This window comes from Cervus canadensis, chromosome 18, assembly GCF_019320065.1.
Source record: "Cervus canadensis isolate Bull #8, Minnesota chromosome 18, ASM1932006v1, whole genome shotgun sequence".
NCBI lineage: Eukaryota > Metazoa > Chordata > Mammalia > Artiodactyla > Cervidae > Cervus > Cervus canadensis.
In genome coordinates this window covers 32,091,073-32,115,998 of record NC_057403.1, presented here as the reverse complement: position 1 = coordinate 32,115,998, position 24,926 = coordinate 32,091,073, and the positions used below count along the sequence as shown (strand labels likewise).

General features: G+C 34.8%; 1 protein-coding gene and 1 long non-coding RNA gene across 4 annotated transcripts in view; both read left to right on the top strand.

The window, feature by feature from the left end:
- Nucleotides 1-24,926, top strand: part of URI1 (URI1 prefoldin like chaperone) — a 59,696-nt gene that overhangs the window by 7,174 nt on the left and 27,596 nt on the right. For all 3 annotated transcript variants that reach the window (XM_043435570.1, XM_043435569.1, XM_043435571.1), the window contains exon 2: nt 13,196-13,230. In XM_043435570.1, coding sequence (XP_043291505.1) covers nt 13,196-13,230 — 35 coding nt within the window. The remainder of the gene's footprint in view (nt 1-13,195; nt 13,231-24,926) is intronic.
- LOC122420431 lies at nt 4,279-12,287 on the top strand. The gene is made up of 3 exons (XR_006263287.1): nt 4,279-5,067; nt 9,968-9,970; nt 12,276-12,287. It is a non-coding gene; the product is annotated as an uncharacterized LOC122420431 (long non-coding RNA).

The window sequence follows — 24,926 nt, the reverse complement described above, 5'->3', positions numbered from 1 at the left end:
GACTTAGGCCATGCTACAGGGCTGTAGCATGGACCGTGCCTGCAGTTCTTACTCTGTCTTGGCTTCCCTAGACCGGTTGCTGCATTCTCCTTTGATCCCGTAAAGGTTCCTTTTTGCCCCAGCTGATATTCCCACCACAAATGGGCTTTTCTGAGTGCGTGAACTTCTCCTCACGCTAAGTTCTCTGCCAGGGGTGCAGTTCCTTCCCATTTCCTCTTTATTTCCTATTTATTTATTTTTCCAATTTTTATTCATTTTATTTTTTATTTTGTGTTTTTTAGTCTTTTTATCATCCTATGAGGCTGCATGGGATTTTTCTTATCCTTTTATGTGTTTGAGGTCATCTGCTAGTGTTTAGCAGGTGCTCTGTGAGAATTGTGCCACAGGTAAATGTATTCTTGGTGTGCTTGTGAGTAGAGACGAATTCCATGTCTTCCATTTTTGCTATCTTGCCTCCTTCCTTAGTTGTTGAAACTTGAGGAAGTTTATCTAGGGTACTGTTAACCTGAAGACTTATAAGCTAAGTCTTATTTTACTTTTATATTTTCAGCATCATCTGTGTCTGTTTGGGCGATCCAATATGATGGCCACTATCTACATGTGACTGTTAAATTTAAAATTCAAATAAAGTAAAATTAAAAAAATTTTTAGTTACAAAGCTATATCTCAAATGTTCAGTAGCCACATGTGGCTATTGGCTATTGCACTGGACAGTGTGGAGTTGAGAGATTTCCATCATAATAGAAAATTCTTTTGGATGATGCTGGTGAAGAAAGCTGCTCTTTTTTATTCATACTGTAATCTGTTTACTAATGGTGAAGTGTCTTTCTCTGTCACTTATCTTCTCTTCCCTGTTATGGACAGAAAACAAAAATTTCTGAATTGTCTACTGTGTTTGAAAGTTAAACACCCTAAATGTGTTTCTGTTTTTTTTTAAAAAAAAAACAAACAACCTTTTTAAAAAAATCCTAATACAGTATAGCAAAAAGTATCCCATTTAATGTATAGATTTGGTCATTGTTCCTTGTTTGGTTTCCTGATGTTTGTGAATTGAGAACTGTTAAAGAGTTATAGAAAATGAGTGCTTTCCCCCAAAGAACAAAAAGACAAAACCGAGTAATGTGCCACGCACTGTCCTAGATACAGTGATACACAGGATTTCTTTTCTCCCCTCAAGGGACTTAAACATTTGTTTGCAAACATTTTAACAGAAAGCTTAATGTAGTGTAATAATTGTTCTCCTTCTAATTCTTTGCTTTTCAACCTTCTGTAAACTATTTTCTGCCTCTGTCTTTTCTTTGAAATTATTCTATTGAAAGTTTTTCTCTTGCCAAACTCAGTGGACCCTTTCTCAGATCTAGCCTTACTTGACCTCTCTGCTTTATTTGAAACTTTAATTGTTCCCTGGGAAACTTGAAATTCTCTGTACCGTAGGAACTTTTGTAACTTTTCTTTTTTGCTGGCTCTGCCTTTCTGTGTGCCTACTTAGTCTCTCTAGTCTCTTCATCTAATGCTCACATGTTGGTAATCCCTATGCTTCTCATTATTGACAGCTGTCTTTCCTCACTGCATGCCCTCGGATACTCCTATATTCCAGACCTCTTCCAGGCCTGTTAACTCTTGGGCAGCTTAACTTGGATGGCCCACAAGCAGCTCAGTCTCATTTACTAATATTAATTTATCATCTTCGTCCCTAATGTTGGGACATAGGGACCATACTCATCCTGATTCTGGGCAACAGTATTCAAACCAGAATCTTTTCAGCTTGCCCTGATCCATCTTCTGATTTACTAAATCTTGTCAGTTCTTTCTGTTTTAAAAACTTTACTTTTTGGGTGTGTCTCATAGCTTGCAGAATCTGAGTTCCCCGTCCAGAGATTGAAGCCAGGCCACTATGGTGGAAGTGCCAAGTCCTAAGCACTGGACCGCCAAGGAGTTCCCTGTCAGTTCTTTATATGTGATCTATACCTTCTATCTTAAGACACCCACTAACTTGTCTTAATTAAACCCTTATTTGAAAAATAATACGTGAGATTTTTCTGTTAAATGTTAGTATGCTTTTTAATATTGTCAGTCTTTAATTTTTAACATTCTAATGTTACCTCATTGTGTTTTTATTTTTGACTTCTAATTTGTGAACATGTATATCTCTAGTCTTTAAATTTTCTCATCTGTCACTTGGAGTTTGTTTACTCATTTTGCCACAGATTTTCCACTTTTCACATTTGTTATTTTTCCTTTATTTCTTTCTTTTGTGTTATTAAAATATTCTATCTAAAACTCTTTTAAACTAATAATAAATGGAAAAAAAATGAAACTCTTTTAGCTTTATAGTTAGATGGTTTCTATTTTCATTTTAGTTATTATCCTAGAAATTATAGTATCTCTTATTGCAGTCTACCACAAATTAGTAGGAAATTTTTCACAAAATCTTCTGAAATTTTGCCACTTAGGAAATTATTCAGAAATCTTTTGATGGCTTAATTTCATGAACCCTCCCTCATTTGTGCTATTGTCATATATTTTACTTTTGCATGTTTTTAAAAATTCACCTCATCCCCCCAAATTAAGATTATTCTTGTTGATACTCTATTGTAATTTTTATTTAGTTCTGAGCTGGGAGAGGATTTTTTTCCCCCAACACTTGAAAGATGCCATTCCATTATCTTTTGACTTCTTTGATTTCTTTTAGTCTCCTATTAGTCTTACTGTTTCCTTCACTGAAAATTCTGGGTATATCTTCCCTCTATGTGCTTTTGGACTTTCCATCTTTGGTTTTAGGCATTTGATTCTCATGTGTAGTTTTGATTTTCCTTGTGTGTAGGTTTGGTTGGCCTGCTTTGGATATGGAGTTTATTAAACCTGTAATTTGATGACTTGTCAGGTCAGAAGATTGCTCTTCTGGATGCTGGTTTTATGTCACTGTCGTCTTCACTTTGTACTCTGAATGTACTCTGAATGTACATGTTAGACACTTTCACTGTCTCATAGGTCTTAACTCTCGTTTCTGTCTTTCCTTGCTTCCTCTTGATCTGTATGACTTTATGGATACCTTCTTCTGACCTCTATTCCTGTTCACTAATCTTGTTCTTACAGATTTAATCTACTGGTAAATTCTTTTACTAAATGCTTAATCTCAGTTATAGTATTTCTTTCTAGAATTTGTTTTGACATTTCTTTAATAAATTTGAGGCCTGTATTGACATCTTTAACCTTCCCTCTGTTTTCATGAATATATTAATCATAAAAATGTGTCTTGTAACTGCAATATGTAAATTAAATGAAGCTATGTTTCTGTTTATTTCTTCTCTTGATTTCTCATCTGCTGTTCTGTTTTCATAGACTGCCTTGTAATTTTTGATTGGATGTCAGACAGTATAGTGAAAATATTGTAGGCTACTGATGCTGTTACCATCCTTCAAAGAGGGATAAATTTTCTTTAAGCAGCCAGGGTACTAGTGGATCAACACAGCTCAGTTGAGAGTTATTTTGGATTTTATTAGGGCTGGCCTGTTTCATTTTTGCTTCTAATTTCTAGCATGGAGTCATGGCTAGCTTCTAAGTCATGGCTCTAATTCCGTATAGAGTATGGTGTTTTGTTTCTGTGGCTGTGCATCATATTGGTTTGTAATTTTCTTTCCTTGATGTCCATAATAGGTTTTGGTTTCAGAATCATGCTGACCTCATAAAACAACTATCATTTTTGTATATTCTGTAAAAAGACTGTGTCTTATTGGTATGATTCTACCTTAAATATCTGAACTAATTTTCCAGTGAGACTGTCTTGGCCTTGTATTTTCCTTGTATGGATATTTTAAAATTTAGAAATATCTGTAGGTTTGGTAGTGATGTCCTCTTTTTAATTTCTGTTATTTGCAATTCATGTGTGTCTTTTTTCTTCTTGATATATCCTTTTAGGGATTTCTTAGTCCTAATCTGTCTTTTTTTTCCTAATCTGTCTTTTTAAAGAACCAGTGTTTTACTTTATTGATTTTTCTTTTGTAAGTTTAATTTTCATTGGTTTCTGCTTTTATATTTTTCTTTTAAAAATTTCTCATTGGCTATAATTTTTACCTAGCTTCTTGAGACGAAAGCTACTAGAGACACAAAAATCAAAGATTTTACTATTCTTTATATATTTTTTGAGTTTTAAAATTTTCTCTGATAATTACCTTAGGCACCCCACACGTTTTGAATGTTATTTTCATCATTAATTAGTTGAAATATTTTCTAATTCTTATTGAGATGTATTGACCTGGGAATTACTTAGAAAATGTTCCTTAATTTCTAAACACTGAGTATTTTTTACTTTTCTATTGTTTATGTCATATTTAATTCTGTTCTGATTAGAAACTTAAGACTTGCCTTATGACCTGGTATATGATCTGTTTTTGGTTACTTTCCATGAGTTACTTAGAAAGAATATGAATTTTGAAGTTTTGAGTCCCATAGTTCAAGTTGATTGAATGTGGTGTACAGTTATTTGATATATTTGTTAATTTTGTTTGTTGGTTTTCTAGTTCTGTCAGTTATGAAGAGATAAGGAGAATCTCCACTGTGGTTACAGATTTATCCTTTTCTCAGCCTTTGCTTTATACATTTTAAAGTTATATTATTTGGTGCATACAAATTTAAGACTCCTAATAGCTTCCTGATCAGGGGACATTTTTATCATTCATATGTATTTTATCTCTAGTGATATTTCTTGCCTTCAGGTATTCTTTATTGGCTACAGATATGGCTGCGTTAGTATATTTTACTTTTTTTTCTTTTCATGATAAATTTTTTCATCTTTTAATTTTAGTCTGTGTACAAAGTGTTTAAGTATGTTCTTATAACAGCATTTAGTCGTGGTTTTAAGAATTCAGTCTGGGCATCTTTCTCTTTTGTGTAGGATGTTTAGTCATCCTAAACTAAATACATCAATTACTCTAATTACATCAGTAATTGATGTATTTAGTTTCATTTTTATCACTTTTGTACTTGATTTTTTTATATTTTACTTTAAAAGTTATTGTAGAATATGTATAACAAAGTTTGTCATTTAAATCATTTTAAGTGTACATTGTGTCTTTGCTTTCAATTCCTTTGGGTAAATACCCAGAAGTGGAATTGCTGGATTATATGGTAATTCTGTGTTTCATTTTTGAGAAACTACCATACTCCTTTCCAGTAGCTGTTCTGTTTTACATTCCCATCAACAGTACACACGACTTGAAGTGTTCCAGTTTTTCTACATCCTTGCCAACACATCTTATTTTTAAAAAAATTAAAAAAAAAAAAAAAAATTCTACTGGGTGTAAGGGTTTTCCCAGGTGGCACTAGTGGTAACGAGCCCGCCTGCCAGTGCAGATGATGTGAGAGACGGTTTGATCCCTGGTTTGAGAAGATTCCCTAAAGGAGAGCATGGCAGCCCACTCCTGTATTCCTTGGAGAATCCCATGGACAGAGGAGCCTGACGGGCTGCAGTCCATAGGGTCACAAAGACTGAAGTGATCCACTTTTATGTTCTTTTTTCCCTCTTTGTTTTTTATTTTTTGGTGCACCTTCCTTTGATTTAATCAGACATACCCTATTTTCTCCCCTCTGGTAACTCGTTCAAAATACATTCTTTTTTGCTGTGGTACCCTAGTATTCCTATTTGATGTAGATGTTGGCACTAAATGTATTATATATTTATACTGTGCTTTTTTTACTGGAGAAATTATTCTTTGAGATTGCAACATATATTCATTTATTCATCTCACTTCTTGCATTATTGCTTCCATTTATTTTAATTCTGTGTGTTTTAAATACCACAGTACAGTATTTAATTGTTCTGTGATCAATACTGATTATCCTTACCTTGACAAAATTACAGAATTACAGTTGCTTTTTAGTTCTTTTTGAATTTCTGTTGCTCCAGATAGCCTCTTGTAGTAGTTCTTTTTGCCCTGTAGTACGTCTTTACTGAGACAGAACTGACATACGCCGCTGTGTAAGCTTCAGGTGTACATTTGTATGTTGCATGGTGATTACAGCTGTAGCCTTAGCTCACTCCTCTGTCACAGCACATAATTACCTGTAGTGTTTCTTCCAGTAAAAATCTCTGGTGCAGAATTTTTTGTGGGAAAATGTTTTTACTTTTCCTTCATGTTGGAGGATCTGTTTGCTCTGTACATAATTTACAAATTTTCAGTTATTTTTTTGTGTTAATCTCCTGTTAACACCATTTATTGAACTCATTTTAGATGTTTCAGTTAAATATTATCCTTTTGATTCTTTTCTTGTATAGATACTAATTGTCTAGGGAAATATGCCATCTTTTCATGTATTTCTTCGATCTTTTCCACTGTTTTCTTGAACGTGTTAATAATTATATTTTAATGTCTTAGTTGGTTAACTTGAATATGTAGATTGCTTATTTGGTTCTATTTTGTGTTGTTTTTCTTCTTTTTGTGGTTTGCTCATATGGTCCTATTTCTTGGTAATGTAATTATTTTTAATTAAATGCTAGAAATGTAAATACTCCTGAAGTATTTACAATTAAATACAATTAAATAAAATATTAATTTAATTAATATTTTAGAGTCTTTAAATTTATGGTTACTCCTGAAGAGTATATCTTCCTCTGGAAAAGTTTCACCCTTTCTTCACTAGGTTGATAAAGTAGGAGTTGGGACACCTCAATTCAGGCAGGTACTGAATGGATGGAGTGCAGGTTGCGTTTTGTTTTTTGTAAAATATCGGCTGCCTTTGATTCTTTCTTGGCTTTCTTCTGGATGCCTAGTTTGTTCACCAGACTCCTTCCCTTAGAGGCTCCTGAACTCTTAAGTTTTGTTTCATCAGTTCCCCGAGCTCTGCTCTTCAGACTTTCAGTTTTTTGTCCATTTCAACTTCAGAAGTTCATACATGCCATGAGAGGAAAAGACAGCCATGTGCTTAAGATCTCTCGTGTCTCTGATTTTGTTACTACAGCCTTCTCAGACTGCTTTAAACTTCTGCTCAGGACAAAGTATAATTCTCAGCCTCTTCACTGTGCTTTGAGTTGTCCAAGAAAAGAGCATTAACTTAATTCTCCATAGTTATCTCCTGAATTTAGTCCCTCTTGTTCCAACTGCTTGGGCAACTCTTAGGTGCCTTCTAAGAGATGATTTTGTGTTCATCTGGCTTTGCTAGTTTTCAGAGGAATTACTGGTTTGTTATAAGCTTTTTGTCCCAACTTGGAGGTTAGTTACATAGCTATTTGCTACTGATTTAGTATTAATTTTGCTCTAGTCACTGCTAATTAGTGTTTCTTTAAAATAAAAATGTACTTCTCTAATTGGTGCAAGGGCCTTTCAATTTGACTTCCTTTTTACTTGTCAAGATACTTTCCCCTATCATTCTATTATTTCTGCTTCCCTGGTGGCTCAGATGGTCAAGAATCCACCTGCAATGTGGGAGACCTGAGTTTGATCCTGGGTTGGGAAGATCCCCTAGAGGAGGAAATGACAACCCACTCCAGTATTCTTGCCTGGGGAATTCCCTTGGATGGAGGATGGTGGGCTACAGTCCATGGTGTTGCAAAGAGTTAGACACAACTGAGTGGCTAAGCACAGCTACTATTTCTGTTCTTTAATGAATTACTTGTTTTCTTGGAGATTCTCAACAGGCATGTTCTCATTTTAATCTATGTAACTGGCTTATTTACGAAGTGCTCTCTTTTTTTTTTTTTCTTTATTTTTATTAGTTGGAGGCTAATTACTTTGCAATATTGTAGTGGTTTTGTCATACATTGACATGAATCAGCCATGGATTTACATGTATTCGCCATCCCAATCCCCCCTCCCCAAAGTTTTCTTAATCAATTATAAACCACAGAAATGCTTGGAAGAAGGTTTGGAAAGTACTATAAAAAGTTAGGGGAATTCAGGGATAGGATTATTTTGTGTATGTGAGTGTGTGTTTCACTTTCTTGTACATTTATGTCGTTACTTTGTAGGGGAACTTTGTTAGATTTAGCTTGTGCAAATCCCTAGGTGGTTACCTTTTCCAGTCCAGAATCTGTAATCACTCAGTCTCTATTTGAGTCCAAACTAAATGTGATTGGCTCAATTTGTGTGTATCCTCTCCATTTACACTGGCTCCAGATGGAGAAATGGGGTCCTCTGCCTGTTGCAAATGAGAGGAGGGTGAGGTTTTATAGAAAGTAACGTGTGGGAATGGAGAAGAAATGATTGATATCTCTAATAATAAACAATAGACAGGCAAGCTGCAATTCAGGCAGTATTTCACATTGAGAAGTACAGGTCACCATTTCATATCTGCAATTCAGAAGTCTTAAAAACTGAAAACAAAGTTATTCCTAAGTTTCTGCCATATTCATTTGTTGATGAAACTGATTTGAGTGAGGTATTTTATTCCACTTTGAATATTCATGTTTCCCTGAAAATGTCACTGTATTTGATACAGGGTGGTGTTCTACTACTGCAAGATATAACTTGACTAAATTATGAAAAGTTCTGAATTGAGAAACATCTTTCCCTGAAATTTTTGGCTAAGTAATTGTAGATCTGTACTCCTTTAAAAGGACTTGTTGCACACTTACTATATGGCACATGAGCACGTTGGTGAATAAAGGAGACCTGGCCCGTATCTCATTGACCTTTTATCTAGTACAGTTAGAGTTTCCTGAATTTTGGGAAAAATATTTAAGTGTTTTAACAGCAGCTTATAATTAGTGTTAACTTTTGATAGTTCTATTATTTTCACTTTTTAGCATATTTAAAAATAAATTTGTTTAAAGTTTTTATACAGAAACAGTTTATTATAGTTTATTACTGCTTATTGCTATTTCTTTGTTAGGAACCCGTAGTCATTTCTTACCTTCTTTGCAGAGAGGCTTATTTAGAAGACTTATAATATTTTACCAATTTTCTTTACGTGTACTTCTTATATACTTTGGTAATGGCATCTATCCATCTATTAATTGACAGTATGTCCTTTAAGAAATTATTCTCAGCCATTTAAGTAGCTGCCAGATAATCGTGCATGTCCACTATCTATTGGATTTAGTCACCATGGATAATTTTTTTCCTTTTTGACTCAGTGGCTTTAAAACCCAAAATTGTATGGTCTTTTTTGAAGACACAGTCTAGCAAGAGAAGCAAATCATGTAAATGTAGAAAGCACTGATTAGTATAATCCTCAGATTGTTATTTTATGCATTAACCTGTACAGGGAGAATATGAAATTGCAGTGCAGTGAGAGAAGTTTTAGAAGTAAAGTGAAGCATTTTTGAGAGAAATATCACTTAAGATTTATGCAAACTTACCCTTTAGCCTTTCTATTCTAGTCTAGTTTTAATGTGGTGCCGTTCTTAACATGGAAAACTCATAGGTTGATGCCCCCTTGTGGTCTGTTAACCAAAGCAAATAGCACAAATGGAACTAAGTAATGGAGATCTTAATACGTGTTAAGTCATTCATTCCTTTCTTTATAATAATTTTTAAAAAGTGGCTTCTGAAGGGAAAAAGAGGAAAATATTCCTGTATTCTATATAGTTTACTGATTTTAAGACTTGCCAATTATTTTATAATTGAATGTGTATATATGTTAGCTGGACACTGACCTAAAGAAAAATAGGCTTTTGGGTAGACTGTCATTGTCATCTTGGACATCTAACTTGATTAGTTGTAAGTGCCTTAAAAATACACAATAGGCTTGGTCCACCACCCTATCCCCCCAAAACATCCATACACACACAGATACACACACACACGCCACATGTGTATGTGGGGCTTGGGAAATTTGTTGTTTATATTCATACTGAGTTGCTTGACTTGAGAGGGCCAGGAGTTGTATGAGGCATTGGAAGAAGTAAAAATTTTCATTAGTGAATTGGTCCAGTTAAGCTTATTTATTTGCTTTTCCTAGCATTATTGGCAAGGTCTTGTCAGTGCGTGTGGGTGGGTTTGTGGAGGAAGTGTAGAAGCAGCAGCGTCAGTCAGTGTTTTAAGGAAAACTGCAGATGCAAAGCAGCTGCTTTTCCTTGTACCCAGTAAGATTTATGATGGTTGAGAACAGTCCAGTACAGTGAGTATGGACTTTGAGATTAGATAGACCTGGCGTTAAAACGGATTTTATCTCTTACCAGTTCTCGGGCAGTTTGTAGTATCGAGGAAGTTACTCCATCTCTGAACATGTTTCCTCTCTTTAAGAAGTGAAGACTCATCTTGTTGAACTGTTTCATCATATAAAGTCTTGGCATTTACCAGTGTTATGATTACTTCTTAGTTCAGTTCAGTCGTGTCTTAGCTCAGACTTAGTCGTGTCTGACTGTTTGCTACTGCAGTACGCCAGGCTTCCCTGTCCATCACCAGTTCCCGAAGCTTGCGCAAACTCATGTCCATTGAGTCGGTGATGCCATCCAACCATCTCATCCTCTGTCGTCCCTGTTTCCTCCTGGCTTCAGTCTTTCCCAGCATCAGGGTCTTTTCCAAGAAGTCAGTTCTTCACATCAGGTGGCCTAAGTATGGTAGCTTCAGCATCTGTCCTTCCAGTGAATATTCAGGACTGATTTCCTTTAGGATTGACTGGTTGGATCTCCTTGCAGTCCAAGGGACTTCTTAGGAAAAGGGCAATTTTGAGTTATAAAGAAAGCATTCCAAAAGATATATATATTTTTTAACAATTGGGCTATTGGTAAACACTCTAATGGTAGATTGAATGTGTCTTAAAAAGTGGTATAGTGATGAAATGTTTTTTGTTGTTTCACTGTGTTTTTCAAAAGTTGATTTTAGAACCAGTCTCACTATCTTATAGTCAGTTTATTTAATAATTAGTCCATTTCAGAAGGAATAAGGTTAGTTGCCATTACTTTTAACAGAAAAAAGAGACTGTAAAACCCCAGATGAATCATAAGATTTTCTCCTTTCCACAGATTTCCTTGGCAACTAAGTCGTAAAAATTTACTAATATTTTCTTTTTGAATAAAAGGAGAAAACTAGAAAAACATCAGTATAAATATAGCCGCTTGGGTTCAAATGTTTGTTGGAATTAGGTGGGCTATAAATAATGTAAACAAAGATTTAACTGTAGACATATCATCAGAAGGCTATAGTATGTGTTCATGCTTGTCTCTTTCATGTTTTCCTGTATTTTTTAAGTTTCCAAAACTAGCCTACATTTGGATAATGTCTAACTGAAGACTCTTGTTCTAACCCCTGTATGTAACCAGTAAATACTTTTAACGAAGAAAATATTTTGGCAGTGAAAATTTCTCTTGTTAATTGTGAAGTGGATTTTTGTTATTTTATCCTTTAATATGTGTTCTTGGGGGAAACTTATTTCGGGAAAGAAAAGGGATGGGGAAAATTAGCTACAGCAAAATGGAGAGTTAAGATCATAAAGGGTGATGGCAAGAATACATGCCATTCTACCAGGAACTTGTTTTTTAAACATAAAAAGCATATGTGGCAAATTTACATATTTACTAATTAAAAAGGCTTCCTGGAAACATTAAGTAGACTTATCTTCTGTAACCTTTAACACTGTCACTAATGGATATTGCATAGAAAATTTCATCGAAGGTCCTTTAAATAATGTAAATGATTATGAATATGTAACTAGTTAATATGCAGCCACGAAAGGCTTACCCTGTAGAGGTTAATGAGCAGTCCGCTCTGCTGGTTCGCAGGGCTTTTCTTTTTGTGCTTTTTGCTCACGTCATGCTTGGGAACACATGCATTGGGATTGGAAAGCATCCTGACTGTTTTTGGGTCTCTTCTTTTAATGGGGTTGTTAAATAAGAACTTTGTAAAAAGGATTTCATGAAGATTTTTTCTTTTTCAATTTACATTTAATTCTGTTTGTCTATTTTATAATTACTGTCGAATCAGAAACAGTGAAATGGATTGATGTAGCTTTAGTCTGGTTCTTCCAGATGTAAAGGCAGTACTCTATTATATGTTATCACTGTTATTAAGTGTTGCTATGTGATTGATACTTATTGAGAGAGCTTTATTCTAAAACCGACTTTTTATGCTGAGTTAATGTGTAGTATGGTTGGATATCTGATTACAACATGTATTTTGGTACAGGATTGCTGCCTTAGTATTTAAAATGTCCTAAAGGAAGATATTTACTTCAGGAATTAAATGTCATAATAGAGGAATTTAGTGACAGGCCAAAAAAAAAAAAAAAAAAGACGTGATTTTTAGATGAAACATGGTGCTTATATAAGATACAATATTGGTATTTAGAACAGTGAGTGAGAACAGTGTTTCAAACTGTAACACTGCTGTCTTTTTCAGGTGGCATTATATTAAGCATAGTAATTTCATCCCTTAGCTTCTCTTCCTCTAAAATGGTGCTACAGTATTTGAAATCATTGTTTAAAATTTTGTTATCAATGGGCAGTTTAAAAACATAATTAGTAATCTTTGAAAAGGGTTTTTTTTTTCTTTTTTTTAAGAGTTGCTATTCACATGTTCTTTTTTCTCCCCTTACTGGTTACTGTTCTTAATTTTTTGAGCATTTTAAGAATCTATTGAAATATCTCTAAGGAAAACAAGTACGTTTTATGTTTAATTTCATTGTTTTAGTATTATAAGCATAGCTTAAACTGACTATGAAGTGCTTAAAATTTTATCATAATTCACCAGGGGAGCAAAATGGGCTGTTCAGAGCAGCTCTTTATCCCAAGTATTTCTTCTTGAGATGTAGTAGAAAAATATCACTGTACTCATTTTTAATGCATCAGAATAGAAATTACAGGTGAAAACATTTGAAGATATACTGACAAAATAAAATACTTTCACTACTGTCATTTTTTTTAAACTGATGAAATGTGGATGTTACATTGGTTTTTTGTTATTTATAACATTTGTGTATTCTGCAAAATATGTAACATTGAAAACAGGCCTGCAGATTGTACAAAATACTAGTTATCTTATATCATATGTCACCTAATAGTTATGAAGTGGGTTTTGTACCTAAGTATGAATCGGAAAGCTGTAATTTGTTCTGCAGTTATCAGCCTGCATTAGAGAGGTATGATAAAGTGTGCTGCTTAAAAACTAACATTCACATCTCTGTGCATTTGACAAATAAAAATGTATATTGAGATGCTTTTAAATCTGTAAAGCCACTACTGTAGTTTTCTGATACAATGATTTTGTAGCTTTGTGCATTGCCCTGTTTTTTCATGAGTAGTTATCTGTTTTCATGACAGGTGGTCACTAACTGCCAAGAGAAAATCCAGCATTGGTGAGTGAAAGATCGTTTTATTACCTTTCTGAAATACTAATGGAGTCACTTATTTGTATTTTTTAAAAAGTACAGATTTTGCATCCTGTAATTGAATTCTTCTAGTAATCTCCATTTTGAATCCTTTTGGTACTAATTTATATTTTCTTTAATTGTTTATTGAATTCTGTGTTCTCTGATTTCCTGAAGTTGCATCACCATTTGTGTTTAATATTTTAATTGCTTTCTTTTTCCCTTCCTTCGTTTCTTTTTTTAAAGTTAGAATAATATTACTCTTGTTATGAAGTTGAGACTGATGCATTTTTTAACCTGACTAATCAACTTTGAGACTGTTTTTTTTGTATATTTAGTAGAAGAATAATTAGAATCAATTGTTTTAAAATAGTGATGGAAATATGTACAGATACATTTTCCCAAAGTTTGAAAAATCTAATTAATTGGCTGCATCTCAGAGCTTGCTTTAGAGACCACACTTTTTAGAATATAGCGAGAAAGAAAGCATATCTATTTTAATGTGCTAATCTATAGTTAATAGGACAGTGCTTGGTAAATAACACATTTCTTGTGTCTTCTGAGGAAGATGCTCCGTTAAATGGTGAATAAAATCTTATGAGTTGTCATGAGGTATAGCTGTTGATCTTATGGATATCAAATTACAATATATCCATGCTGTGTTTACGAAGATTTTACTGAGAGAACAACAGGAGCTGTCTTGATTATTGTCTGCAGGGTTATTGCAAAATCATGATAACTGCCCCTTTAGTGGTGAGATTAAACCTTTGGTTATACACCATCAAGCATATAATATTTTAAATTTATTTTAAGAGGCTTTTTCTTCATGCCTGAGAGATCTTCAAGGAAATAATTTATAGTTATTGTATATCAAATGTTTTTTGGTTTAAATGCACATAGGCTGCAAGCAGTGGATAAGGGTAAAAATTGGTGCCATCTGTACACATCATCTTATTAAATTCTGACTTTTGACTTGCAGAAATAATCTAAAACTAAATAATATCCATTTTATAAATAAAAATTCAGAGACTTCATTAATTTTCAATAAATGGAGAGTTGTAGCTGCATCCACTGGTGGTTTAAGTCTGTCAGTATTTCCATAATGGACCATTTACTTTTCATTTTACACTCAGTCCAGGTTGAAACTTGAAATGCAAGTACTTGGTCAAAGAATTAATATTTTTCACCTGCTAATTTGGCAAAAGTGATCCATTTTACAGATAATTCCCAGGTGAAGTTTTACAGTGTGGACTTATATTGGTTTTGGTGAAGAATTCAGGACCTTAGTAAAAGGTTGATTCACTCAGAACAGATACTAATTTACACAGTGTGTGAATGACACCTTGCTTCTGGTTTGTGTTTTAAGATTCTTTCCCTTCTAGACTGAGAGTTCTTTGAGGCTAAGGGACATGTTTCTTCCTTTTATCTACAGCACCTCCTACTGTGTTTTGCACTGTATAGGCACTTAATAAGTTTTTGAATAAAGACCAAATATATGATTATTTTATGTATAACGTTTTTACACGTACCATATAGTTATGTACAGCATTTTTAGAAGTACTGTATAGCATTACCCAAGCCTGGTACACATTGATAGACAGAAATGTGTCATTTACATCAGAGCAGATGCATATGAATCTTGGTCTCAGTTTCCAGATTTTCTGTAGCTCCAAACTACAAAGCTTAGCATATTTGCCTCCACATATCTTAAAGTAATATAGTACCTTATCTACATGTTAAACAATTAAAATAATTTTTCCAGTTAATTTGCATTTTTCTCTGAATTATTTTTAATATGGCTCAGGAAACAGACTTTTATGTTTGTTTTTAATGAGGATCTGATATTGCTGGAATCCAAATGGCCAGTGAATTCACCAATTTATTACATTAAAAAACTGAAACCAAGTGTCTCCATTCCTCTGAAAGCCAGGAAATTGCTATTGGGGAGTGCTGTGGAATTCTTGTGATGTTTTTATTATCTTAATTCCAGAAACAATGGTTGAGTTTCTGCCACATGCCAGCATTATCCTGCTCTTTGGAGTTGGAAGGCCCTGCTGTGGAGAGAGTCAGCAGTCCCCAGCCTTCTTGGCCCTGGGGATCCGTTTCGTGGGAGACAGTTCTTCCATGTACTAGGGATAGGAGGGATGGGGGAGCCTGGTGGACTTCTGTCTATGGGGTTGCACAGAGTCGGACACGACTGAAGTGACTTAGCAGCAGCAGCAGCAGGGGTAGGAGGAGTCGTTTTGGGATGATTCAAATGCATTACATGTGTGGTATACTTTATTATTATTACATTAGTTCCACCACAATTCATCAAGCAGTAGATCTCAGAGGTTAGGGACCCCTGGAGAAATTCATAGTTGGACACTAAACAGGGAAATCACAATAATTTTGTGCTAGTTGGTTAGAGATAGGAAGCAAAACAGAGACGAATTATTTTTAAGGGTGTCTCATGCACTGCTTTTAAAAGCATGTTGCTTTTCACTAACCTTTGGTGTTATTATAGTCTAAAATACAATTCATGTAACTAAGTTCCCCTTCTTTATGAGTACATACCAATATAATAAGGAGGAGCAAAATATGTGATTTTTTTAAGTGTTGTCTTAGGCTAGTGATGTTTATGTTTGTTTGTACAGTTTTAAAAAATTCTTAAAGGGAAGAGTAATGAATTAGAATATTACCATTCAAAGATAATCCTATTTATTTTAAATGTAGGGCACAAAATAAAAATATTTATAGAAAAGAAGGAGTAAAAATGGTCCAGAGCAATGTCATCTGCCCCCAGAAATCTCTTCGAGAAAATTAAGTCAGATCCCAGAACTTTGGTTTACTTAGACATTTATAGTATTCGTTTAAATAATAACAGATAAACAGGAAATGTTTGAGCCTAATAGTTGAGAATTTGTGTAACATTTTTAGAGCTACTAGTGGTTTTCAGTTTAGTGAAGATTTAAGAAAATTTTTAGGTAGTCTTTTTTTCCATGTAATTCTTTCAGGAAATAAGGCATTGTAAAATCCATACACTATTTTCTCATTAAAATGTCAGTGTACTTCCTAGTGTTTGATCAATTTGGGGCTGATAACTCTGTAGATTATTTGTGATTTTTTATCCTTTTAATTCTTTCCTAAAGAGCATGGAGGGGTTTGGAGGCACAGACCTATGTTGGAATTCTGTCATTTTCTAACATTGTCACCTTGGGTGAATTACGAAGATTCTTAAGTTTTCTTCTTGTAAAGTGATTAACTTGATGATCAAGTGTGAGATAATATCTATAGTCTATCCAGACTGGCCCTTAATAAGTACAGTAACTCTGAAATCTTTTTTGAAAAGTTTTAAACTCATTGTTAGATGAAGAAAGAAGGAAAAACCAAAAACACTCCAAAGCTTTGTAAATATTCTTGAATATTTTGTGTTAACACCATTATCTTCTTTTATCGTGATGGAGAGATGGTTTACTGAGTGGTATTGTTAAGCTTTTATTGTGTTCAAAAAAACTTTCATTATGAAGAGTTTCAAAGGGTGACATAGTTGTGTACTGAACCCACATGTATCCACCACTCTGCTTCAATGATTATCAACTCATGGCTTCATCTGAACTGTTTGTTTCCTTTTAAAATAGTGTATCCTACCCTCTTCCCCCACCTCTCAACTCTTTTGGCATGAATCTGAAGCATATCATTCCATGTGGACATATTTTAGTATACATCTTAGAGACATAAAGATTCCATATTAACTTTTTAAATTGTAAGTTAAAATATTTGAAATCACGACTCTACACCTGGACATCACCAGGTAGTCAATACTGAAACACATTGATTATATTCTTTTCAAAGCAAGATGGAGAAGCTCTCTACAGTTAGCAAAAACAAGACTGGGAGCTGACTGTGGCTCAGATCATGAACTCCTTATTGCCAAATTCAGACTTAAATTGAAGAAAGTGGGGGAAACCACTAGACCATTCAGATATGACCTAAATCATATCCCTTACAATTATATAGTGGAAGTGACAAATAGATTTAAGAGATTAGATTTGATAGACAACAGCGCCTGAAGAACTATGGGCTGAGGTTCCTAACATTGCCCAGGAGGTGGTGATCAAGAACATCCCCAAGAAAAAGAAATGAAAAAGACAAAATGGTTGTCTGAGGAGCCCTCACAAATAACTGAGAAAAGAAGAGCAGTGAAAGGCAAAGGAGAAAAGGAAAGAGATACCTATCTGAATGCAAAGTTCCAAAGAATAGCAAGGAGAGATAAGAAAGCCTTCCTCAGTGATCAATGCAAAGAAATAGAGGAAAACATTAGAATGGGAAAGACTATAGAGATCTCTTCAAGAAAATTAGAGATACCAAGGGAACACTTCATGCACAGATGGGCACAATAAAGGACAGAAACGATATGGACCTAACAGAAGCAGAAGATATTAAGAAGAGGTGGCAAGAATACACAGGGAAGAACTATACAAAAGAGATTTTAATGACCCAGATAACCACGATGGTGGGATCACTCACCTAGAGCCAGACATCCTGGAATGCGAAGTCAAGTGGGCCTTAGGAAGCGTCGTTAGGAACAAAGCTAGTGGAATTGATGGAATTCCAGCTGATCTATTTCAAATCCTAAAAGATGACGCTGTGAAAGTGCTGCACTCAATATGCCAGCAAATTTGGAAACCTCAGCAGTGGCCACAGGACTGGAAGAGGTCAGTTTTCATTAAAACCCCTACGAAAGGCAATCCCAAAGAATGCTCAAACTACCGCACAATTGCACTCATCTCACATGCTAGCAAAGTAATGCTCAAAATTCTCCAAGCTAGGCTTCAACAGTATGTGAACTGAGAACTTCCAGATGTTCAAGCTGGATTTAGAAAAGTCAGAGGAACCAGAGATCAAATTGCCAACATCTGTAGAATCATTGAAAAAGCAAGAGAGTTCCAGAAAAATTTCTGCTTCATTGACTGCACTAAAGCTTTTGAGTGTGTGCATCACAACAAACTGTGGAAAATTCTTAAAGAGATGGGAATACCAGACCACCTGACCTGCCTTCTGAGAAATCTGTATGCAGGTCAAGAAGCAACAGATAGAGAACAACCGACTGGTTCCAAATTTACAAAGGTGTATGTCAAGACTGTATATTGTCACCCTGCTTATTTAACTTATATGTAGAGTACATCACGTGAAATGCCACGCTGGATGAAGCACAAACTGAAATCAAGATTGCTGGAAGAAATATCAATAGCCTCAGATATGCAAATAACACCACCATTGTGGCAGAAAGCAAAGAGGAACTAAAGAGCCTCTTGATGAAAGAGGAAAGTGAAAAAGTTGGCTTAAAAGTCAACATTCAAAAAATGAAGATCATGGCATCCAGTCCTATCACTTCATGGCAAATAGATGGGGAAACAATGGAAACAGTGAGAGACTTTATTTTCTTGGGCTCCAAAATCACTACAGATGTTGACTGCAGCCATGAAATTAAAACATGCTTGTGCCTTTGAAGAAGAGCTATGACAAACCTAGACAGCATATTAAAAAGCAGAGACATTACTTTTCCAACTAAGGTTTGTCTAGTCAAGGCTACGATTTTTCCAGTAGTCATGTATGGGTGTGAGAGTTGGACTGTGAAGAAAGCTGAGCACTGAACAACTGATGCTTTTGAATTGTGGTGTTGGAGAAGACTCTTGAGAGCCCCTTGGACTGCAAGGAGATCAAACCAGTCAACCTAAAGGAAACCAGTACTGAATATTCATTGGAAGGACTGATGCTGAAGCTGAATCTCCAGTACTTTGGCCACCTGATGCAAAGACCTGACTCATTGGAAAAGACCCTGATGCTGGGAATGATGGAAGGCAGGAGGAGAAGGGGATGACAGCGGATGAGATGGTTGGATGGCATCACTGACTCGATGAACATGAGTTTGAGCAGGCTCCAGGAGTTTGTGATGGACAGGGAAGCTTCGCGTGCTGCAGTCCATGGGGTCACAAAGAGTTGAATGACTGAGTGACTGAACTGAACTGATATTTATATGGTTCAAACTTTAAGAAGTACAAAAGGGTATAAATGGTATGTAGTTTCCCTCTTGTCTTGAAAATCTCACTTCTCTTCTTGGTAAATGTTCCTTGCAAATCTTTGCAGAAATTACTTGCCCAAGGGGTGTATGTTTGTATATATGTATGCATGCATGTATATGTATGTGTATATTCTTACATATGTTTATATATATTATACTCCCACTCTGATTAAAGTGCAGTCAAACTGTACACTGTTCATTACACTATGTAATACTATACTTTTGAGATTGTTTTTAATCAATGGTTAACTACTTAATTTTGTTCCTATGAACTACATGGTGTGTCAAGTGTCTAATTTTTTTTTTTACCAAATAGTTTTTGGTATTATTTTTTTAAAAATAAATAATGACCACAGGACAGAGTATGATTTCTACAACTCAAAATACATCCTTGCTAAGCTATTGTATCCATTTTTTTTTTATTCTTTAATACAATTACTCCAAAGTGTACTGACAACAACCATTTGCCTGTATAATGTTCTTTGGTTGTGCATATTGGACTGAACTTACCTGTATTGTTTTCTGCTGATTTTGTTTGGACTCACTCGTGTGGTTGCAGCCCCAAAATGGCCTCACCCCCAAGTCTGGTGGCTAGTGTGTGACGCTTAGCTGGGCCTCACTTTCCGTGTGCTCTTTTTATCTGGCTTACTTTATATGGTGCTACACGAGCAGCAAGAATGGAAGCTGCCAGGTCACATTTTGTTGGTCAAAGGAACTCATAAAACTAGACCAAATTCAGAGGGTGGGGAAATGGACTCCATTTGTTGGTGAGTGGGTTGACAACAAATTTATGGTCATTTTTAGTGCACTATAGGTGACTTCTGTTGAACACATTCCACAGAAAAAAGAAGTCTCATTACCTGTGTTGATCTGTGAGAATTAAATGAAATATGGTATGTGATGCCTAGCACATAGAAATCATCTATATGTTAGGCATTGTAATCATAAGTTATATGCATGTGAATTGCTAAAAAAAAGTCTTGTTTACTGCAGATTATCTTAAGAGAGTTTTAAGTATTAAGTAAAGGTATCTATGAAATTACCTGAAGCAGACTTAAATGAAAACATTAGATAAGCTCCTTTATATTGCTCAGATGTTTAATTTTGGAAAATAAATTTGGACATAAAAATTCTGAAGCTTTTGAACTTTGAGAGGGAGATTGTAAAGCAGACGTGACATTTGTTATTTTTCAAGGGAAACTGGACCAAAAAAATACTTTTTTTTTTTCTGATGTCATGTGTTGGGATGTTAATAAGTAAGTTTTGAAATTCTTGTGTGTGATATTTCAAAGCAAATTAAGATCAATTCCCCCCCAAAAAATATTCAAGTTGAATGTTTTAAGAATGATTTTTTAAGAAATAAAATCTGTATTAAATTTTTTATTCTGCATAGAAAATGAAAACATTTATAAAAAGGTTGAGATGAGAAAAGAATTAAAGGTACATTTTCTCATAATTCTGAGGAGAAGCTAATTCTCTCCCTCTCTTTAGAACATTTTGCTTTGTTTCTTTCAGCTTTTTAATTCTATATGTGTGTTTATGTCACTAACGTCAAGTTGTAAATGGGTAAGGCTTTTTTCTTTTAAAAGAGTTAATGATTTGTAAACTGTAATTGCAATTTGTTACTTCTAGGAGTCCCCTGCCTAGCCTTTATGTCTTTTTTTTGAAAAACCACACTAGTTTGATACCTAAAGCATTTCTGAAAATAAAAGGCAAAATTATATGTTATAGGGGAATTTTTTTTCTCCCAGAGAGTATTATAAAGTATTATAAAAAGAATCCCTAGTGACATCTCATCATTTAGAACATAGTCTTTGATGATGTATTTCCAGTGTCCATATACTTTATTTGGTTCACAGTTTTTCAGAATCAGCTTAAGTCCAGTGAGTACTTTGTTATATCTGATTGAGGCTACATTTCAATTTGATTTGGCTACCTCGTGATTTTTCATCTTTGTGTTAACCGTATTAGGTTTGAAAACTACACTTCTTTGCATTCTGAGTTTTTTCATTTTCCATTCATTTTTGCTTATTTTTTTATACAATGAGAGCAGCATACAATAAAACTTTCAAGCACAGAGCACTGTGTGAGGATGAAGGTTAAATATTGCATCAGTACTGCTTGACTGAGAGGTGGATCACTCATGAGTTCATGCTCTTTTGAAATATGTGTACTTAGTTGCTCAGTTGTGTCTGACTGTTTGTGGCCCCATGGACTGTAGCCCACTAGGCTCCTCTGTCCATGGGATTTTCCAGGCAAGAATACTGGAGTGGGTTTCCATTTCCTACTCCAGGGGATCTTCCTGACCCAGGGATCAAACCCGTGTCTCTTGCTTCTCCTGCGTTGGCAGGCAGATTCTTTACCACTAGTGCCACCTGGGAAGCCTTTGTTTTTGAGATACAAAAGTCTAAATTCTAATGCACTGAAGACCAAAGGAGGTGTTGGTATCAGTGTACGATTAAGGGAAATGTAAGTTGTAAAAAAAATTGGACTTGTGTACAATTTAATGTTTTTACTAATTTATTTTGAACTCTTGACCAAATTGGTGACAGTTTTCCCATTTTTTAAAAAAAATTTAAATGGAACTAGTTAAAAATAATTTTGAGAAATTTAAGTATTTGCTGGGTACAAATACCTGGCCAGGACTGCTGTTTTTTTTACTCATATAAGACCTCTTGAAAGAAATAGTAACCTCAAGGGATTTACGAGTGGGCTTCTATTGAAATTTATGCAAAATATAGGGCCTTTTTATGAGGAAGGGATCTCGAGGTTTTATCAGTTTTTCATAGGTGTCAGTAGCCATAAAGAGTTATGAGTCACTGTTCTAAGAAAACAGCACACAACAGTTTACTTTTTTCTAAAATGTAATTTAGAAATAAAATATAGAAAACAAGTTGAAATGACAAAACTTACAAATTATGTTAGACTAAGTAGAAACTGATGCAAATATTCAAAGCTTAAGTCAGTTATAAACTTAACATATCTAAAGTCATCTTTTCTTAAAAGTTCCTTCTTTCGATTTGTTATAGAAATATGTATCAGTTGTAGAAAATTTAGAAAATAAAATAAAAATTACCTGTAAACTCATCACCTAAAGCAGTTGGGCACTTTGAGGGCATTTCTTTCATATACACATAGAGTAATGTGTTTTTGTAACTTCTAAACTTTCTTATGTTGAATTCACATCTCATTTTATTCATAGAGCAAAAGAAGGTTGATAAAGAAACAGGCACCTGTGGTAACTGATAAATCTCAAGTTACATGTGCATGGTTATTGGTATGCTGCTGCTGCTGCTAAGTCGCTTCAGTTGTGTCCAACTCTGTGTGACCCCATAGGTGGCAGCCCACCAGGCTCTGCCGTCCCTGGGATTCTCCAGGCAAGAACCCTGGAGTGGGTTGCCATTTCCTTCTCCAATGCATGAAAGTGAAAAGTGAAAGTGAAGTTGCTAGTTGTGTCCAACTCTTTAGGACCCCATGGACTGCAGCCTACCAGGCTCTTCTGTCCATGGGATTTTCCAGGCAAGAGTCCTGGAGTGGGTTGCCATTGCCTTCTCTGGGTTATTGGTATGGGGCACAAACAAATTCCCCTGTCCCACCTTTGCTGTGTATGTTCATTGTACTCTCTTGTCTCATTGCTGAAAACTTAAATTGAAGAAATCTAGTAGAAGGTTAAGACTTCCCTGGTGGCTCAGATGGTAAAGAATCGGCCTGCAGTGCAGGAGACCTGGGTTCGAACTCTGGGTTGGGACGATCCCCTGGAGGAGGGCACGGCAATCCACTCCAGGATTCTTGCCTGGAGAATCCTCATGGACAGAGGAGCCTGGCGGGCCGCAGTCCATGGGGTTGCAAGAGTCAGACACGGCTGAGTGACTAAGCAGTAGCAGCAGTAGAATGTTAGATGCATCTGTCTCTTCTTAGATAACTTTGTTTCATTAAACTTCTGAAAAATTATTAAGTTTTTATATTTATGTTCATCTATTCTAAAAATAAAGTTTTCTCATGGACTCATAAAATATAAAGAACCTGGATTATTTCATCAGCATCTTCTGATATGTCTCCTAGGTATGAGTTGAGATAAAGGAATATGTGACCATATTGCCTTAATTTTGTAGTAGATGTCATTTATCTTACTAGTAATTTGTTTTACCATGACCATTTTAAAATAATGCTATTGATTTAGTACAGATACTTTTAAATGGTTAAAAGTGTACTTCCCATCAATTACAGAAGGCACAGCAATGTAGACCCTTCTTTCAAGAATGTTTTTATTGCTTAGCATAACCTTGATAATTTGTTTATGCTGTTTAAGAGGATACTTTAAAAAAATCAGTCATCCTATTCTTTAGAAATGAGAAAATTTCTCTCTTTACCATGCCTGAATTCAGCATTCCTCTGTTTTCTTAATTTTTGAGGTTAAAAACCCAGGCATCCATCAAGACAGAGAAGCATTGCCAAAAAAAAAAAAGGAAAAAAGACATGCTATATTTGAGTGATGATCCCTGCAGCATATGGCATAAGGCTTGGTTGCAGAGCAGGCGCTCAATAAATGGTGAATTGAATTGAAACAAAGGTTTCTTGGATGCTTAATAGGACATTCCAGAGTGGGTATGATGGACTAAGAATCATTCTAAAGAAAATTGTATATATATTCCAAAATCTTTGGGTTTTATAATTTCTTAAATTAACAAACAAGAAAAGAATTAATTCTACCCCAAATCAACCTAGATACTAGCATTAATGTAAAAGCCCTTTCCTGTTTTCCCCTTTAAGCCTCTCTTGGTGTTTTCTCCTTTTTTGTTTAGGATAGTAGGTAAAGAGAATGATAGGAGGTTTTTTTCTTTTTAAATGGGCTTAATGTCAATACTTTCTGCCTATTACAACTTCATACTTTAAAGAGAAAAATGAACAAATTTTGTTTCAGTGAATTGTTTTATTTTCTGTTTTTACTATTGAAAGCTAGAAATTGGAGTCTTTACTCACTTGCCTCAAACATGGGATGTAGAACTTTTTTCTTTTGCTTTACAAAGGTTTTCTTTTTTATCATGCATTTAAGGAGAGGGTTAAAGAGTTCCCTTCATATTTCTCCCATCTCCTTTTTAATATTCTATTATGGAAATCTTCAAACATACAGAAAAATTGAAAGAATTATATAGATGAACCTTGATCACATAGCTATCCATATCTCAACCCTTAGTCCATTTTTTATGATGCGTTTCAAAGTAAATTGTGGACATCTGCATACTTCACCTGTAAATACTTGAATGTACATGTTAATTTAACTTGTGCTCTCATGCTTTTTACAGTCTTATGAAAGCAAGATATTTCTCATGAGATCTATCCTGATCTTCATCCTTAAGGTTAAGACTAGTTTGTAGTTATGTCCTTTTTTGCTGCTGCTTTTTAATAAAAACCTTAGTTGTGTTTCAGAAGGCTGATTAGCAAGATTTAAAAGAAGATTATAAAAGTTTCTTCTATGCCATATAACAGTGCTTTAGTTCTTATTTTCTCTAAGTAACATGTATGAAGATGTTTGATGCAAATTAAATCTTATTTATTGGGTAATTCTTTTAAGAATTGAAGGTTGAACCTAATCTGTAAGGATCAGATATGGTGAAACCAA